Source organism: Thermobia domestica, chromosome 4 (assembly GCF_964235325.1).
Source record: "Thermobia domestica chromosome 4, izTheDome1.hap1.1, whole genome shotgun sequence".
Classification (NCBI taxonomy): Eukaryota; Metazoa; Arthropoda; class Insecta; order Zygentoma; family Lepismatidae; genus Thermobia; species Thermobia domestica.
Window position 1 is genome coordinate 288,258,350 of NC_137457.1, and position 19,677 is coordinate 288,278,026.

General features: G+C 37.5%; 1 protein-coding gene across 5 annotated transcripts in view; it reads left to right on the forward strand.

The window, feature by feature from the left end:
* Fmr1 (synaptic functional regulator FMR1) overlaps positions 1 to 19,677 on the forward strand; it is a 242,821-nt gene that overhangs the window by 213,004 nt on the left and 10,140 nt on the right. For 4 of the 5 annotated variants that reach the window (XM_081756090.1, XM_081756093.1, XM_081756091.1 and 1 more), the window contains one exon: positions 3,686 to 3,835. The exons of the other annotated variant lie outside the window; for it this stretch is intronic. In XM_081756090.1, coding sequence (XP_081612216.1) covers positions 3,686 to 3,835 — 150 coding nt within the window. The remainder of the gene's footprint in view (positions 1 to 3,685; positions 3,836 to 19,677) is intronic. 5 annotated transcript variants of the gene reach the window in all.

Here is a 19,677-nt window from a genome sequence, read left to right on the forward strand (position 1 = left end):
CGGTTCCCCCCACTATTGTTTAGTTTAGTTAAGTGGTAATTTGTGACAGCTTCACATCATCAAAAGAATGTTTCACTTCCCCTCCCCTCCCCCAGGAGTTCGTGCTGGATCCACCACTGGAATCAATAGACACTCTTCCTATTCTTTTTGTCACCCTTGATTGTGTAGGGGCTCCCTCGTACAAATAAAGAAGCGGTAATATTACAATCAAGGGGCGCTATATATTAGGTATTTTTTTAGTTACCTACCCCTAACCGCACAGGGCCATCTTTCGTAGAATAAAAAATATTACGTAATATTCCAATCATGAAAGGGGAGAGGATGCTGTAAATATATTTCTTATTCATTTTGTCTGTCCTGCTTATCAAAAATTACTTTCTGTTGGAAGGCTACTGAAATGAGAGGGGAAAAATAAAAAGTCGTACCCCCTCCTACATGGTTGCTCAAATAAGTACTAAAGAAAGCATTTTAAACTAAGATATTTAAGATTTAAACTAGGAAACTAAGATATCCTACATTATGTAAGGATGGCATATTCAGGATGATGATTATTATTATTATTATTATTATTATTATTATTATTATTATTTGAATGTTTTTGGAGCACCGAAATTTTGTGAGACGAACAATGATATGTAGAGGTTTAAGATGGGTGATCATAGAGGAGGAAAGACCAGGATTTTTCTCTGTCTGACTCTCTAACGTAAAGATTATGTGCTGAAGGTAAGAAGCATCATCATTCTACAATAGGTTGCTTTTACGTAGAATATCAATTACTTGAGTTCTCCTGCTTCGGTCTACTTACCTTATGTAGTAAATTCAAAACAATATCAATTCAATACAAATACTTGTAAAACTTTTCCGTAATTAAACATCTAGGGAAAATTAAACATTTAATAGGGAAATCTGTTATCAAAATATCCAAACACGTAGATAGAAGACTATCTAGTCAGAAATATTGTGAAACTTTATAAAATTCTCCAAATTAGAATTAACATTTACTGGGAAACATTCGTTATGCGCCAGCGAGCATATGGTGAGCAGTGAGCACAGGGGAAATAATTACGAAACTGTTTGCAAACAAAATTAGGGACGCTAATACAAGTGCGACAACAGCATTTTTTCTTTTTTTGGTATCGTCATGAGTTTTACACATACGTTACAATTTGATTCTTTCCCAAATAAAAAAATAAATAAAATAACCGTAGTGTAGTGATAAAAATGATAACGGCACTTCCACGGGATCGAACCCGCTACCTTCAGCATACAGACTCGTTGCTTTAACTAACTGAGCTATTTGTTTTTTTACGTGAACTAAGCCTGTTCCGGTAAAGACGATATTTCATTACGATCGTCCTACCAATTCGTCCTTTTCCATAGATAATTTCCACTATTTGCTCTATCTTTATGTTAATACTTAGCATATATTCATATATTTGGAGTTTGCAGATAATGCATATAATAAGACATACTAGAAATATTCGTTAAAAGTTTAGTTTGTAGATTTAATCCACATTTCTCTCAATGACATAGATGTCGCTGCTTCGTGTTGAAATGCAGAATTCCCTCGTGTTCTTAAAAATTTCCCACTTTAGCAGAGTTGGTAATTCTCGAGATTTCTGTCGATTTAATGTTTTTTGCTTCTAATTTCTTTATTTTAAGCTAATATCTAACGCAAATATTAAAAACGGGTTTGTTATTAACCTGTCCTGCTGGGGAAACCTTCCGAAATTTCGAACATATAAAGAAAACGGAGATATTTTTAAAAAACTTCAAAATAAAGAGACGCGTCATTTATTTTGCTCATGGTAGTACATTGACTGATTGAACTGTTGCAGCTAGACTGTTGAAAGTGCAACAGAGCAACAATAGCCATGTTGACTGGAGCATTGCCATGCAGTATGCAAGCTCAACGCACATTGACTGATTGAACTGTTGCAGTAGACTGTTGAAAGTGCAACACTACAACAGCGTATGGACTGGAGCATTGTCATGCAGGATGCGAGCTCAACGCACAGTGGCTAATTCAAATGGCTGTCTCCAACGAACAGACCCAGCTAGACGGTTGGAACTGATACATTATTTCTTCCATAGATGGCACACTGTGAACGGATAGATGGATACTGTGAACGAATTATTGTCAGAACGGAAACTTTTGGAAATACCCTCATGTATGAAGTTCTTCAGTGAGCGTACAGTTCGTATAGTCACTATGATAATGATTCAGAAACTTCTTAAAAACAGTACTGTTCGGGATGTCAGCTTTGGTGTGTCAGATACGCCTATGACAGCAAGCACCTTTATGTTCTTCGGGCCATTTCACAGGTACTTTTCAGCTGATATAATATGTGCTATTGTGCCGCAGTCCATGAAGAATGAAATTTTAAGTATTTGGCGTACAAGTCTTACTCATTCGTCAGATGATGCAGTTGCTATATATATATATATATATATATATATATATATATAATATACTAACACCAAGAAGAGTTTTATATCGTGAGTGTCTTGTATTCGTTACGCAATGACAATCCGTGGTCATTCCTAGGTACTTCTAACAAACTTAGTGAGTTCCTAATAAAAGAAAAGGATCCCTTTATTTCCTGTATTTATTTATTTTTTAAATGTCGCCTTATTTGTAGTTTTATTTGATTTTATTTATGTATATTAATTAGCCCACCGAACACTCCAAACTCAATATCATATTTATGCAATGATTCACCGAATTCGTTATACAGGCAAGCAGCAGTGCAGATACCGACATATATTAGCGTGACAGTTTGTTATTGAGATCAGCGTGTCGCAAAGACTAAGGCATTTGCCTTTTCTTTTTTTTTTAAAAAAAAAAATTAGAATTTGTATATAGCGAATTTTAGTTAATTTCTACAGCAACTTGACATAGTGCTGGTGACATAGATGACTTGTTAATGATACATGAAGTATAAATTCCTCATTATTTTGCTAGCACACTCAATCGGAAAAACAATCTTCAAAGCTTATTTGTCTGAAAATCTTACCGTTCTCACCCTTAAGAGTATTAACCAGTTCAACAATTATTAGTTTTATACTCTTTTTAATATTACCGAGGGAAATAAATAATCTTATAATATCTTTGCATACTTCTTTAGTGTGTACAAGATACTCTTTAGTGAATTAGTTAATGTTTTATTCATTTCTTAATTATACATAAAAAATACATTATGGTTTACTACGTTTGGGTCGAATTTCTCAATAAATCTCATTTTATTTTTACTAATTTGAAGCCAAAAATGTTCTTTGAGGCTGATGAACGTTTAAGTCTAGTTATTGTATCCTTGAAAAAATCCTTGAAAAAAATGAAAGAAAGAAAAAATTGTACCGTAGCTTTATAAAGTTTTTACACGGATTTAAAGGCTTTTTAAGAAAAGTAATAGTACAGGGATTTTGCAAGACGTACGTTCGAAGACAAGATCGTTTGCCACACTTCTGTGTGCTTCCTTTATTTCGCTGTGCGTTCCACTATTACACCACATCAACTAATGTAAATTTGGCTCCCGCTGTGAATCGAACCTATAACCCACGCGCACCAGAGGCAAGTTTGTGAACCATTCCGAAGCTCAGTTTTATCTGCGTAGTTAATATCGTGAATTATTATTTTCGAATTTGTTGAGAAATGTGTTTTTTTGTTTGTCCTTTTCCGTTGTAGAATCCGTGTCCAGTGTGGAGGGCTCTCGTACAAGGCGTCGGCGCCGACGACGAAGGACTCGACACCGCAGTGAGACTCCCTCTGGTGAGCATTCAAATGTGGTCGATGGTGGACCCTACAGGGATGGTTACGATAATAGTGCGGATCAGGGTAAGGTTGCTCATTTCTACATTATATTACTAACAATTCTCATTAAGTATTGATTTGAGTGAGTAATTAAGTTTGTATGTAGATATTCTGTTGCGTGTATTGCTAGACCCCCTGAGTAGTCGAATGGGTTAACATGCTCGCCTTTAGTGCCAGGTTCGATTCCGTGAAAGCATAGTCTCGAATTAGGTTACAAATACACCCGTGGGATGCTTACTAAAATTTCAATTTTAAACTCATATCGACAGTTGCTTCGGTCAGTGGAAAATACAGCATTGGTACGAGGATCATTTCAAAAATAATGCACAATAAATTTTAAGGAGTTTAGTTTCAAAACTCCTGTGTATATATAATTATTCGATTTGTTTATCCGTCCGTCGGCGTGGGAGACAAAAAAAATCTTTAGAACTACGTGATTGATCACCATCAATTTTGGCCGGGATGTAGAGAGTCAAAAGTTAAAAATAGAGTTTGTTGGTGGAGGTGAGTTCCAAACCGGAAGTGGTAGAAATCGACTATTTCCGGTTTCAGCGTTGATCACTATAGAGCAAAAACGGTAATAGATAGCAAGAAGGGTTTCCTGCAGTCGATTAAGCGTCCGAAGAATACATTTTATCTCCAACCTTAACTCTACTAAAACAGGAAGTGATAGAAATCCATTACAACTTCCGGTTTCAATATTGATTTACATAGAGCGAAACCGATAAAAGGTAGCGAGATACTATTTTTGGAACCAATTTTGCGTTCTAGGAACAAGTACCATTTTGTCTCGTAACCCTCTATTCAAACCTCAAATGTCATAAATCACCCACTTCCGGTTTTAACGCTATAGAGTAAAAACCAAAATAGATAAAATAGATAGAGAGAAGCTATTTTCTGCAATCAAACAAGTTTCCACCTGCACTATTTTTTTTTTTCCTCTGTTGTGACCGGAAGTGGCAAAAATCGATATCACCGATCATTATATACCGAAATCACAAAATCTGTAAGGCTTTTGTCTAACTTAGGGTCAAATATCCTATTCCTAATTAGAGCATCTCTATTGGCTGACATAGTTATTCTCGAAATTAGCTATATGTGCATTTCTGAAATCTGTATAACTACGGAGGCCATTTTTAATGGATTTAAAACAAGCTGAACAAGCCGTTAACAAAACGTGTGGTAAAATTTTAATCAAATTAGACCTATTTATGCCTATCAAGTCACATTCAGCTTCGAATTTCACTAGAAACGTGCTTGCTGGTATGTCATCAGCACGACCACTAAATTTCGTCATTGATCTAATCTCACTAAATTTAAAATGGGTTTTGAACTTCTTAATTCCCTAGGATTTACGTAAGTATGAACATCCTGCTGTACATGAACATCAATATCCTGTTGCGGTCCTCTTTCTTCACGCTCACACTCTGAGAAATGGAATCCATATCTCCTATTCCGGGGTAGTATCTTTGTGTATGCTTAGAATCTTCACAAAACTGAGTTTCAAATGCATTATATTTAGTGTCTGCTACGTTCACACCAGGATTAAGGTTGCCATCAACTGCTTTAAATTTCGCCTTGAGGATTTGGACTTCTTCCTGTAGTTTCTGAATATGATATGTGTGATTATCTACTTGAGTTCCCACTGCTTTAATTGAACTTTTACAACTTCAAAACTGAATGATTTGTTCCATTTTATCAGTTTGTTCCTACTTATTATTATTCAACTGTAACGCAGTTTGTTCCAGTCTTCTGTCACAGAAGATACTTCTAAGAACTTTTCTATCAGCTGAGATTGGGTATTTGATACTTCTTATTTTCTTTTACAAACTTTATCCTTACTCAAATGGGATTTTGTTCGTTCAATTTTACAACTGTTTCACTGTTGGGCTGTGTTTATACTTGCACTTTGAGCTCCCCTCAAGTGTGAACATTTCATTCCACACATTATTAGTTTACTTCACTACTTTCGGCATTCTGTACCTGCAATGATAAAATAATTAATTATTGGAATGAATCACACAAATCACGTCTTTATCTCATCCACAGCAAATGTCACAACTAATATTGTGAATTTTTCGAAATTTAAACTGATTTTCGATAAATTTATTATATACTAGCGTAGATTACCTGCTTCTCTGGGTTGAAATAAAAAAAACGATGCACAACTTCGTATTTCATCTCCGAAAACTATAAATTCGACACTAATATCGGTCATTTTTGATCATTTTTATATACCAACCATCCCCCAAGTTGCGGGGTTTAATTGGGATTTAAACATCATCGGAAGTGTCACTGTTCATCTCAGCGACCCCGAAAACTATAAATTCTACACTAATATTGATCGTTTTTCGATCATTTTTAAATATCTCCTCTCCCCCCTGCCCTAAGTTGCACCGTAAAAGTGAAATGATAAAAAACATCCCAGGCCCCAACCTCATTTATGCACAAAATATGATCGAAATTGGTCTGGTGGTTCAAGAGTTATTAAGTCACAAATATAGTTACTTTAATTTTTATTTTATATATATCCCTCTCCCACCCCTACGTTGCACCGTCAAAGTGAAATAATACAAACTTCCCAGGCCCGAACGTAATTTATGTTGAAAATTCGAGCGATATCGGTCGGGTGGTTCAAAAATTATGAAGTCACAAAGATAGTCACTTTCAATTTTAAATGATAATATAGGGCGGAGAGAGGGGTTTTTCTTTGCTATTTCCAAATGTGGGCCTGAATTTCCGATTGCCACGAACCCTGGTGATGACCAGAGCACTTGCCTTCGCAACGTGTGATTGCTAGTTCAGAGTCGCTGGGATCTTGTTGAACGCAGTGGAGTCTTTCCGGTAGGAAAGTAATTCTCCTTTGCTCTCTCTAAACCTGAATCTGGATGGAAGAATGTATGTATGGAACCAGTACTACAAATGGGCTTCTTCACTATAATGAAAAGATCAACATTTGATAAAGTTGTATCTTAATTTTACATATTTTTTACAAATTAATACACGTGAAGGAAGTCGTCTTATCCATCAAATATTGGAAATACGTACTGTACATATGGAAAAATTAGCAGAAACCATTACGCAATAAAGCTGTTCCCCTCCAGTGTTTATTCACGTCGGCGCTTATGCTATATGGACATCAGCATTTTCTCTAGATTTTGTTTTTTTTTACATAGCAAAGTGTTGAACAAATGTAAACTTCCATAGTAATTTATACGTTTTGTGTAGCACTTTCAGCATCATAGGATAATAATAATACTAATAATGTTTTATGTAAGCATGCATTTTGCAAGCTTATTGATGCGCTTTATTTCCAAATGCTATAAATGTTAGAGTGTACATGCATTTGTGCTCAATTCTACGGCCGACCGACGTCGGGAAAGTGGCGTTCCCATCTCCCTGCATTATGCTGCGGTAGCCTCTGTCTGGTCTTCTAGGTTGATTTGTTCAATTTATTCCCATCACGGCAAAGCTACATCTTGCAGCATTGGATCGAGCATGTGATAAATGGATCCTCGGATTCCTACGGATTTTTTTTTGTGTTGTGCATCCCTTTGTTTGTTTCTGTGTTTGTTTTGGTTTGTTTGTCTCGTTTGGCTTTGATTAATAATATAGTTTTTGCCTTGTTTCGCATCGGTTAGGATTTAGATTTCTGGACTTTCGGCATCTAAGGCCATTTAGCCCGTCATCGTATGAGGAATGACGTCACTCGGCAAGCACACTATCCGGGAAGGGTGTTCGGACGTGGAGTCCGCTAACTGTAGCCGGAAACTCTGGTGGCATCCAGTCGTACTGGTCAGTGTGATGCTCTGAAAGAAAAAACTGGGAGTGCGCCTTATTAAAGTCCAATTAAGGTTGATTCCTCTCCTCTGTCGGTGGGACGACGGTCTCCTCAGTCAGTATTTATCAGCAAGCGATCCTATTGCATTGAAGTTTTTCATATTCCTGCTGTGAGACATGACTCAGCTTGCTGACAGGGCGATCCAGGGACACTGGTTGCTTTGTAGGCCCCAGAACCGTGATGAAGAAGTATAGGAGATTTAGGTTATTTCATCAATATGACTATGCATCATAATTCACCCTCCTCAGGAAGTGAACATGTCGAGGAACAAATCATGGAGTTTAATCCCCGGTATTTATTACAGATCGATCCAATGATACTTGAGGTAGTTTAGGTAAATTGTCGCCTTTTGTTACTCGTAAACAGCTCTTGCATGTTGCCATAAACAGTTCGAAGAATAGAAAATATTACAAAAAAATTAAGTCCAACTTAGGAACAAACTCTTGCGCCGTGTGCTTATGCATTCCGAAATACACTTCTCATCGACTAGTTACTTCCGGTATTTAACCCAACTCACCCCTTCCTCCACCTCTCGTTGTCTAAAGCGATGTGTGACGTAATGTACTCTTTCCATACAGATGGAAATAACAGGAACCAGTTTACAAGGTTTCGCTCTAAAACAGTCTCTTTTATTCGTTTGTTCTGAAATGCCTCTCTAAAGCCTGAATAAAACAAAACATCACAAAATGTTCCCATAGGTTAGTAAACACCCTTATTTGTATTCTTTCCCTTCTTCAAAGGCTGCATATCACATCAACCTAGGAAGATGCTCCTTGTGAATTCTATGGAAATTGTTAACCATGGCAGTAGGTTTTGTGCTTCCCGAAGTCTGTAATGCGGGCGCAGAGCTCTAAAAACTCCTGACAGAAATGAGTGTTATTCATTTCTTGTCAGTAATTGCAAGCAAATGTTCCAGTTGGCGTCATTTGGGCAGGACAGTAATTGCCCCCTCTCTTGAGCTTGAGAAATACATATTGTTGGATCAAATGTGTAGTAATATAATAAAAGAAAGGTCGATCCCAGCTCGCGCCAAGTAAACTTTGTGATAGCCAAACACCGTGAGCGTGAGTAGTTCTCCCGTTTTCTCCCACTTTATCATTCCATCATTTTTTCATTACTAATCGCCACCGTCTCCTTTATCCTCCCCGCATAATCGTGGGACGGAAAACAAAGATTTCATTTCATTTTTTACTAATAAAAAAAATGAAACTATTATGTCGGCGGAGAATATCCGCCCCTCCCTGGACCAGGGCAAAATCTAAAATGACGCTGCTTTTAACAACAAACCTATGTAGTTACAATAGCACATTGTTAGAGCGCTTACATTTGGTTTCAAGAGTCGAAGGTTTGATCCCAAACCATAAGAGTTCATGGGCGACATTGAGAGAAAAACAGTCAAATATGGAGACAGTAAGGAATGATTTATCTATTTAAGTTTAGAATTGGAGAAAATTGATCGGACAGCATCCGTATTATGATGAAAATTGTGACTTTGTGAAACATAAGAAGGAAAGGTTCCGAACTGCGAGGATCACATTAGGCAGTTGTTGAATTAAGATGGAGAATTCTTTTTAGAGCATCAGATGATTACGAAAGGAGAGAAGGATCTTACCATCTGGAGAATTAAGAATTTAAAAAATCTTGAGCTTCCGAGCCGGGTTTTGAACCACGAGCCTTTTAGATATCGATCTATGACTTTATCCACTTAGCCACGGAGAACTCTACGAAGCCTGTCACATACTTTTCCTTTACCTACTAGAATGGGATATTCCAAACGTTGACTCGGTGTATGCGCCGTTCATATGGCACACAGACCTCTTTTAGCTTAGTTGTAGGGTGTATAATGAACTTCCCTTTGTTCAGGAACACTTTGTAAGTCAGTAAAATTTATTTTTATTGTGTTCATTAAGTTATATTTGATAGAACTATATGATAAGAGAGTGGCAAATACTTTGAGTCGTTGTCTGTTACATGAATGTTTAATGTAAGGGATTTCTACTTGGATGGCCTTAGGTTCGAATCCCGACCATTCATATTGACTTTTTCTTATGGCCGCGCCCATACTGTGCCATCGAGAAACTCAATTTTGAAGTAAATGTAGTCGCAAGTAGTTTAAGACGAAAATATTTTCAAATATGATATTTGTTATCATATACTTTTCTTTAACTTACGATGTTTCAATGTTGATATGAAATCCTACTACCTTAATGTAATTCATTTCCCTACGTCATATTATGCTGAATGTTTACATAACTACTAAAGTCGGGCGGTAATAAAAAAAAAAAAAATCCATTGCTACTGTCTGGCTTACTCTTAATTTTATCTGCGTATGGGGATAGTAGCTAATGAGTAATAACCAGACTAAACTAGAGAAACATCTTAGATTTCTCTCTTGAATACACTCCAAAATTTGAGCTAAAATTGTATAACATGTAAGCTGATCTCTATTAGAGTAATGATTACTGAAGCTGATATGTGAAATAGTAAACTCTTTGTGTTCATGTCAATCCGATTTATTAGGAACAGGTTTGTACAAAAATTGAGGTTTCAAGAAATTTAGATTGGTCATGTTTACAGAGGTTGTTCAGTCTACATTTGGCCAATTTCGACTTACCTAAAAATTTACAAGAATCCATGGCGCCAGGTCCGTAAGTGCTCGGTGTGTTTCACTTGGTTCCTTATAATAGCCCGACAGCGTAATTTCCACTGTAATGGGCTTCTCTGAGGAACTGGAAGGGGAATCTTGTCCCATTCCCTTTGCACAGGTTTCCAAAGTCCTTCCACAGTTATCACACGCCGTTTTCCCAAAGCCCGCTTCAGCAATCGAAATCCACAATAGTCTATAGGACTTGCATCTGAAGATTTAACAGGTACCTCATTGAAAAATATCACCTGTATACCACTTGCCTCCTCAATCTCCCTGTAGAATGCGAGGGATGATCGTGAGGTATTTGATGAGGCCTTGTCCATGTGAATGCACGCCAGATTGGCGTCATTTTCGTACATTGTTGGAATCTCATGCTCGTAGATCGGCCGCATGATTTGCTCCTGAAAATACTGTGAATTAATTTTGCAGTTCTTCGCCACCCTACAAATCTTCAGCTTACCTTGGTAACAGTAGCCAGTAACGACCATGAACTCTTTTGGGAAGGATTTTTTATAGACACGAACCCACCTTCTGAAGTTCTTGGCGCCTTTCTTTCGGTACATGATGGCTCTCGGTTTGTCGCAGTCGGAAAGGTAAATCTATACTTCATTGAGCGTTACGACGTACATCCACCTTTGTTTTGCCAGATGCCGTTCGTACAGTTTCCGGGCGTTACACTTTCGTTCCTTTTGGTGGGCATCCGTGAGAAGATGGCCGTGAGCTTTCATGACTTTTTCCAGCTTGAGTTGGTGTAACTTCCGGCTCACAGTCCCCAAAGACACGTCAAGACGATTAGCCATACACTTTGTGTTGGCGGATTTTCTTGCATTGCCATTTTGCAAATTTTCCTCTGCATGGTGGAGGTAACCTTGGTGCATTCCCGCTTCCTAGGCAACTTCGTTGGTGTTCCAAATGTGGAGCTTCGTTGCCCTTGTACTTTTTAATAACATTTTTTATTCCACTTAAACTGATGTTGCAACCATTCTTCTTGCACTGTTTTCTAATGACAGAAACACTAAAGTGGGCGTCATAAAGAGCCGCAACACAACCTTCCCAAAACCGGCTTGGTTTGGGCGGCAGTTTGGTCAAAGCAGAAACCCACACACTTGGAAACAAATTTAACACAACACTCACAACAATGGTCTTGTTTTGTACGTTATTGTCGTCCGCGCGGAAAAACAACTCTGTTCCCAGGAAGCCACTGCACAACACTGCAGGATGCGACGAGCCAGGTCGGGTGAGTCCATTCTGCCCGGGAGGGGGAAGGAACGAAATCGGCCAAACGTAGGCTGAACAACCTCTGTAGCTATCTGGAATCTGTGAAGGATAATGATAAAGGAATTAGGCCAAATAAGAATGTCATACCTGTTGTGTGCTGGTTCCTTGCTGTCAAGAAGACCCAATTCCACACCTTAGTCTTCGGCCAAAATAAAATGTCCTCAAGAAATTATATAGTTTGATGATTAGAGCACATAATAATAGAAGTCTTTCTTAAATCCTTTTAGCACTATTCTAACTCGAATAATATCGTAACGTTAATTCACAAGTTTCATCGTGCGGGCGCGTATGACCGAAAAACGTGAGACTGCAGATTTCAAAGAAATTTCCAGACCGCAACGGTATCAGCAAGCACGTGGAACCTCAATTGAGAAAGAACATTCTGCTGTCCAAAAACCTTTAAAAATTTTCAGGACACAAAATTCCAGATATTTTAAATTCTGCCAATCTAAGAAATTACTGGAAAGAATGAATACAATGATTTTACAATATTACAAACGTTTGCTGTGATACAATTTCGAAATTAAAATGTTGATTTAGTGACAGATATCTAACAGTCTTATTATTTAAGTTCTTTTGATGTAATATACTAGCTTGCAATATCTTGTTTCATAACAATAACCAGGAATCATAATTAATGTGAATAAACTCTATGACATAATTTCTTTTTAAACCTTTTACAAGATAATAAAATTTAACAAACACAAGTGATGATGTAAATAAAATTTAGTTGGATTACTTTTATAATATGATATATCGTAGCATTTCTTCGTTTTGAACTCAAGTACCTTAACAATATTTAGGAAGTTCAACTCAGAAAAAAAAAAAAGCACAATAAACCGTAAGATGCAACATGGACTCCTGGAGGAAATGCAAACGAATTTAGTATATGTGTAAATTACCATCTAAACAATTTATTGTAGGGTGTAAGACCCTGAAACCATCCCTAGGAGAGGAAGAGATGACATGTAAAAAAGTAATAGAATACGAAAGATAGTGGTGTCGGATTAATAGCTTTCTTATTCGAAGAGATGAATAGTGGCACTTCAGTTGAGCGCTCTTCACTTGTTTTTAGCCCTGCATAAGTGGAAAATGGCTTTATAAATATATTTTTCCTTTCAAGTGTGATCGTTTAAAAACTTGTCCTTTAACTTTAGTTTGTAATTATTTTCTACCTCTTAGTTATAATTACATATTTTCTATTTATATTTTATTCTCTACTACATTTCTTATATACATGGTATGTCTTATACGTTTGAAGAGAAGCTTACGACGACTCAGAGCAGTAGGGACATGCACATAATGTAGGCCCTGGCGGTCCAGAACCCCCTGTCCCCCAGTATCACTACTTATCTGTAAATTTTACCTATTTTTAGAGATGATGATAGACATTTTAGTACAGTATATCCTCATATTGAATTTGGACCCATCAAAAAGCTTTCTATTCCTGAAATAAGTTTCCGCCTATGGCCCTAAAAAGCAGTGACGATTTTTGCTAGTGATCAGGGGATAATGCAACGACAATTCCCCAGAAATCGTATCTCTGATAGGTCCGGATGTGACACCAGTATCTGTGCATTACCACTTTTTACTCCTAGTGTATTGAAACTCATGCCAAAGGAACTGTTCGGAAATCTTCATTGGTTCTCCCCTCTGACCCTCATGCCAATGGTTCCGACCTTGGACATATACTACATCTGGAATGGCACTATTTATGTCAGTGATTCCGAAAACTATGCATTCGACACAAGTATAGAACGTTCTCGATTCTTTTTGCCTGTCACCCTCCCACTGTGACCTCTATGCCAACCAAGGCTTAACTCGTACTTAAACATAATCAACAGTGTCACTATTCATTTTTGTAACCCTGAAAACTATGAATTCGACACTAATGTCGTTCGTATTTGACTACTTTTACATGTCACCTTCCTCTTTATTGGGGATGGTTTCAGTGTCTAGCCCCTAGCTATGCAGGAATTTCAACCAACTTAAGTATACCTATAAATTACCATCTGAAAAACAACTGTGCATGTGATCTTTTTCGAAGAGGAATTTGTTGAGTACTTTTTCAGTACCAATGTGTTTTTTCGTTTTCCATGCTGAAGATTGCCAAAGAGCTCAACGTCATCTGTACCATTGTGCTACGAATATAGGTTTTAATGGCGTTTAGTTCACAGGAAAAGTGAGATACAGTTATAAATGAGGAGGGTTCTAAACAAATACGGAACACTACTAGCACTGACAGTTATCTAAGAATAAAACTTTAGCTAATGCATTCTAAGTTGAAATTACACGCAATCTTTTCTTTTATTACTGTCCGTTAAAGTTGTTGCAGCAAAGAGGTGATAAATGTTTTGAGTAGATTGTACAGCCTGCAGTTCCTTTACAACTTCCTTTTCTTTTAAGAATGAAGTAGTGTCCATTTTAGGCATTAAGGAAAAAGTATGAAATTATATAGAAACCTACAAAGAGGAATTACAAAACTTAAATGGGCCCCTTCTGCCGTGAGCCTCCCGCACCGCGCACCAGTTCGTTACGCCACTGTTCAGGGTGCATGATGCAGTTTTCCTTTTTAGGAACATTTTCTAAGGCAGTAAGAGTTTTACTGTTGTGTGAATTGAGTTGTATTGGGTAGAAATGACTGATAAAGAAGACAATATACTCAAACACAAATCATCTTTTTCGAAGTTCTAATGGAAAATGAAACAAATTGTCTTAAATATGTTACGCTTTTGAAGAGAAAAAGAGCAAACAAGTTATTATACATTCTCATAATGGTTTCATTTGGATGAGTATTTATAACTTACAAATAGTCATGTTTACGTCATGGCTTATTAGATGAAGAGTTAGTGAACGCGATTTCTACGCTGGTGTTCCTGTGTTCAAATCTCGTCCATTTTTCTTAGTTTTTTTTTTCTTTCTTTTAGCTACACTTAGTTTATGCATTCCAGATCTTCAAGCTTGAAGCCAATACAATAACAGCTAGTGAATTAAATGTAGCTACAAAGTTGAATGTAGTATTATTTTCAAAGTTGTATATTGTAAGCTAATGAAAAGCATGTATTAATCTGTCATATTTGAAAATAATGTCAGCTACAATTAATTCACTGGCTGATACTATATTTGATTCAAGCTTGAAGATACGAATGCATAAACTAAGTGTAACTAAAAGAAAAAAGTAACAAGAATTGACGAAATTCGAACCTATGACCACCAGAGAAGGAATGCCGTTCACTAAACCCTCATCTTCTCAAAGTAATGACGTGAACATACCCATTTGTGAGTTATAAATTTGCATAAATTTGTAAGTTACATATATTACAGTAAAATTGGGATTTTTTTTTTTTTTTTTTTTATTTATTACCGTCCAACTGCCGTCGTTGTGCAAACATTCAGCATGATATGAAATAGGGAAATGAATTACATAAAGGTAGTAGGATTTCATATCAACATTGAATCATCGTAAGTTAAAGAAAAGTATGTAAAAACAAATATTATATTTGAATATAATTTCGTCTTAAACTAGCTGTGACTACATTTACTTCAAAATTAAGTTTCTCGGTGGCACAGTATGAGCTTGGCTACAAGAAAAAGTCAATAAGAATGGTCGGGATTCGAACCTAAGATCATCCAAGTAGGAATCCCTTACATTAAACATTCATGTAACAGACAACGACGCAAAGTATTTAGCACTATCTTATCATATAGTTCTATCAAATATAACTTAATGAACACAATAAGAATAAATTTTACTGACTTACAAAAAGGTTCCTGAACAAGGGGAAGTTCATTATACGTACACCCTATACCTAAGCTACAAGAGGTCTGTGTGCCATATGAACGGCGCATCCACCGAATCAACGTTTGGAATATTCCATTCTAGTAGGTAAAGGAAAAGTATGTGACAGGCTTCGTAGAGTTCTCCGTGGCTGAGTGGATAAAGTCATGGATCGATAACTAAAAGGTTCGTGGTTCGAAACCCGGCTCGGAAGCTCAAAATGTTTTAAATTCTTAATTCTCTAGATGTTAAGAACTTTCTCTCCCTTCGTAATCATCTGATGCTCTAAAAAGAATTCTCCATCTTAATTCAACAACTGCCTAATGTGATCCTCGCAGTTCGGAACCTTTCCTTCTTATGTTTCACAAAGTCACAATTTTCATCATAATACGGATGCTGTCCGATCAATTTTCTCCAATTCTAAACTTAAATCATTCCTTACTGTCTCCATATCTGTTTTTCTCTCAATGTCGCCCATGAACTTTTATGGTTTGGGATCAAACCTTCGACTCTTGAAACCAAATGTAAGCGCTCTAACAATGTGCTATTGTAACTACATAGGTTTGTTGTTAAAAGCAGCGTCATTTTAGATTTTGCCCTGGTCCAGGGAGGGGCGGATATTCTCCGCCGACATAATAGTTTCATTTTTTTTTATTAGTAAAAAATGAAATGAAATCTTTGTTTTCCGTCCCACGATTATGCGGGGAGGATAAAGGAGACGGTGGCGATTAGTAATGAAAAAATGATGGAATGATAAAGTGGGAGAAAACGGGAGAACTACTCACGCTCACGGTGTTTGGCTATCACAAAGTTTACTTGGCGCGAGCTGGGATTGACCTTTCTTTTATTATATTACTACACATTTGATCCAACAATATGTATTTCTCAAGCTCAAGAGAGGGGGCAATTACTGTCCTGCCCAAATGACGCCAACTGGAACATTTGCTTGCAATTACTGACAAGAAATGAATAACACTCATTTCTGTCAGGAGTTTTTAGAGCTCTGCGCCCGCATTACAGACTTCGGGAAGCACAAAACCTACTGCCATGGTTAACAATTTCCATAGAATTCACAAGGAGCATCTTCCTAGGTTGATGTGATATGCAGCCTTTGAAGAAGGGAAAGAATACAAATAAGGGTGTTTACTAACCTATGGGAACATTTTGTGATGTTTTGTTTTATTCAGGCTTTAGAGAGGCATTTCAGAACAAACGAATAAAAGAGACTGTTTTAGAGCGAAACCTTGTAAACTGGTTCCTGTTATTTCCATCTGTATGGAAAGAGTACATTACGTCACACATCGCTTTAGACAACGAGAGGTGGAGGAAGGGGTGAGTTGGGTTAATTACCGGAAGTAACTAGTCGATGAGAAGTGTATTTCGGAATGCATAAGCACACGGCGCAAGAGTTTGTTCCTAAGGTGGAATTAAACTTTTTGTAACATTTTCTATGCTTCGAACTGCATCTTTCCCTTGGCCATATTAGGAAATAATACAATGGAACTTTGAGTGCATACCGTAACCGACAAGCAGTCTAAATTGTTATTGAATTGGACGTCGTCGGAACCTGTCCCTGTCTTAGTCGAAGCCACTGTCAACTGAACACTGGTAGAGGCGTCATCACTTGATTTAGTTTCTAAGATATCAGCGAAGAGCAGCTAAAAAGAGCTCTCCGACTAGCATGTAATTCAGAAAAAAAAAATACCGTTCGTAAGCTTAACCCTCCTTATGTTTTCTTGTTTTTGAGCCCCGATCATCAGTGAGAGAAATTATTATGTTCTCAAGATAGGACCATATATTCCACTGTCATTATGTTGTTTCAAATGCCAACATTTATCACTCGGCTCAGACTGTTATATGCTTCTGTGATCAGGTTGAACATGATATTCCCTATAACCTCGCTCCTTCTTGTGTCTACTGTAAAGGGTCTCGTCCCGCATACTCTAAATATTGTTAGTCCTTTAAACCTAACAAAGTCTTTCGTGTTTTGATGGTTACTGAGACAATTTGTGCTGCTGATTCACGCAAACAATAGCAGCTTACTCATTCATTTGCAGTTGGTTTTACTGCAAATGAATGAGTAACCTGCAGTCACTGCAGCCAACTGCCAAGATACCCAGTTTGTCGAGGTCTCTACGTCTCCACCTGCTACAGATATAACTGGCGCATCATCATCAACTGGTGCCAAAGAGCATCGGAAACCGAAATCTAAAGGAAAGACATATCTCACTACCGAGGTCGAGGTTTAAGTCGCGGTCGCTACTCGATGTCTAGGTCTAGATTTATGAAGGGCGCACATAGTGAGGAGGTCGCATCCTCGCTATGAGTACTTAGTGTGAGGAGAAACATTACTGTGACGCGTCTGAAATTATTCCGTCAGTGCATAAAAATCACAGCGAAAACACATTTTGAAATTGACATTACTAAACAATTTATAAATAGGGATAGACGCAAGACGAGACATGAGGGGAAATACCAAAGTCTCGTCTCTTGTTTTTCAAAAATATTTGAGTCTCATCTCTTGTCCATCTCTGTCAATAAATCGAAAGATTTTTACCTTCTTTCAATTTTCTGTGAAGAAATTTCCCCTTTCAGCACTCAGGCGAAAAATCATTTCCCAGTAAAATGAAAAACAGGTGTGTCTTCAGGTTTCGAGAGGATTAATTTTTCACCAAATGCAGTTTCGTCACTGTATTTCTATTATTCGATGTTGCCTCCCTATGGATACGTGCCTGTCTCTACACGTGTTTCTTTACGTTATATCAGTAACGAATTTAGAAGAAATTCTTTTTTATTAATCCCGGAGTTGGGGGGGGTGAAGTTTTTAATCATAGGTATGATTAACTCTAGCTTCTTCTTCTTTAGGAATTCCGGAATTTAGAGACTTCAGGCTTTCGGGCCTGTAATTGCCACTGCCTTATATAATAATAAGTTACAGTATAATTCTTAAATAAATATGAATAACATTCCCATAATTCCCATCTAACATTCCCATTTGAGTTGTTATTTTCTTCTGTTCTCTATTTAAAACGTGCCTATTATGATGACGTTTGTGCCTCTTATCCATATTGCTGGAACATTCCTCATTAGTTCTTCTAATATGTCTTTCATAATCAAATTTAAAGTGAAGCACAACCTCTTGAGCATAGATACAATTCTTTGCAGATAAAATTCTGAAGAAGTGAAGATTTTATTCCGTGCAGCGCTTCAGGGAGAACCAATGAGAACATGAGCCACAGCGATGCTTCCACTGAACATCGATGTAAAAACAAACTCTGTTGTTTATCATCGCGATCGACCTTTAGGCCGCGAAGTAGCGTACATCTCCGGCATGGGCTTACCCATTTGAATTCATGCATTTGTTATTATCGAGGCAGTGACCGCGACTTAACCCTCGACCTCGAGGCATGTTCGGTATGTCTTTATCCTAAGTTTGATTCTCATGCGAAATCAGTTTGGATTCCTAGTTCCTTATGAAGGGTCTTCCTGAAACAACTTCCGATCTCTAGCTCCCAACCCTTGACCATTTCCAAAGATCACTTTCATATTACCAAGATGAAATCCCAAAGAGTTAAATCTGTCATCCCTCTTGCTCCTAAGAAGCCCAGATCTTCTGCTAGTCTACCTGGCAGTCTCCCTCATAGTGATTCTTTTCTTTTTGATGATATGGTAGTGGATGACCTTGATCAGTTTGATGTAGTTAAGAAGAAGAAAAAATCCAAATAGAGTTCTTCTTAATCTTAACGCTCTTTCGCTCTGGGGCCGCGGTGGCTCAGTGGTAGAGCGTTCACCTCTGGTACTTGGGGTTCCGGGTTCGATCCCTATCCCCGCCAATTGAACTTTGTGGTGGACAAACACCGTGTGCGTGGGTTTTCTCGGGGTTCTCCCGTTTCCTCCCACTTTCTTCATTCCACCATTTCATACATTATTCATCATTACCATCTCCTTCAGCCTAACCGGCATAACCGTGAGACGTAAAACTCAAAGATTTCATTTCATTATTTCATTGCTCTTTCGCTCTTGATGGATTTACTCCAATGGAATTTAAATTGTTTTTTCGTCCATTTCAAAGAATTTAAGCAACTACTGTGTACAATTAGTTCTGTCCTCTTTTGCCTTCAGGAAACTCATTTTATTCCCACCCATTCGTCTATCGTTTCAGGTAATACTCTTTATTGACATGACCAAGTTCCCAATGGCTATGCTGCAGGAGGTGTGGCAATCGATGTCTTGAACATCTTCAATTTCTCACTCTTACATTTTCAAAATAATTTACAAGATGTTGCTGTTTTTTTTTTTTTCTTCTTCTTCTTCTCCAACAG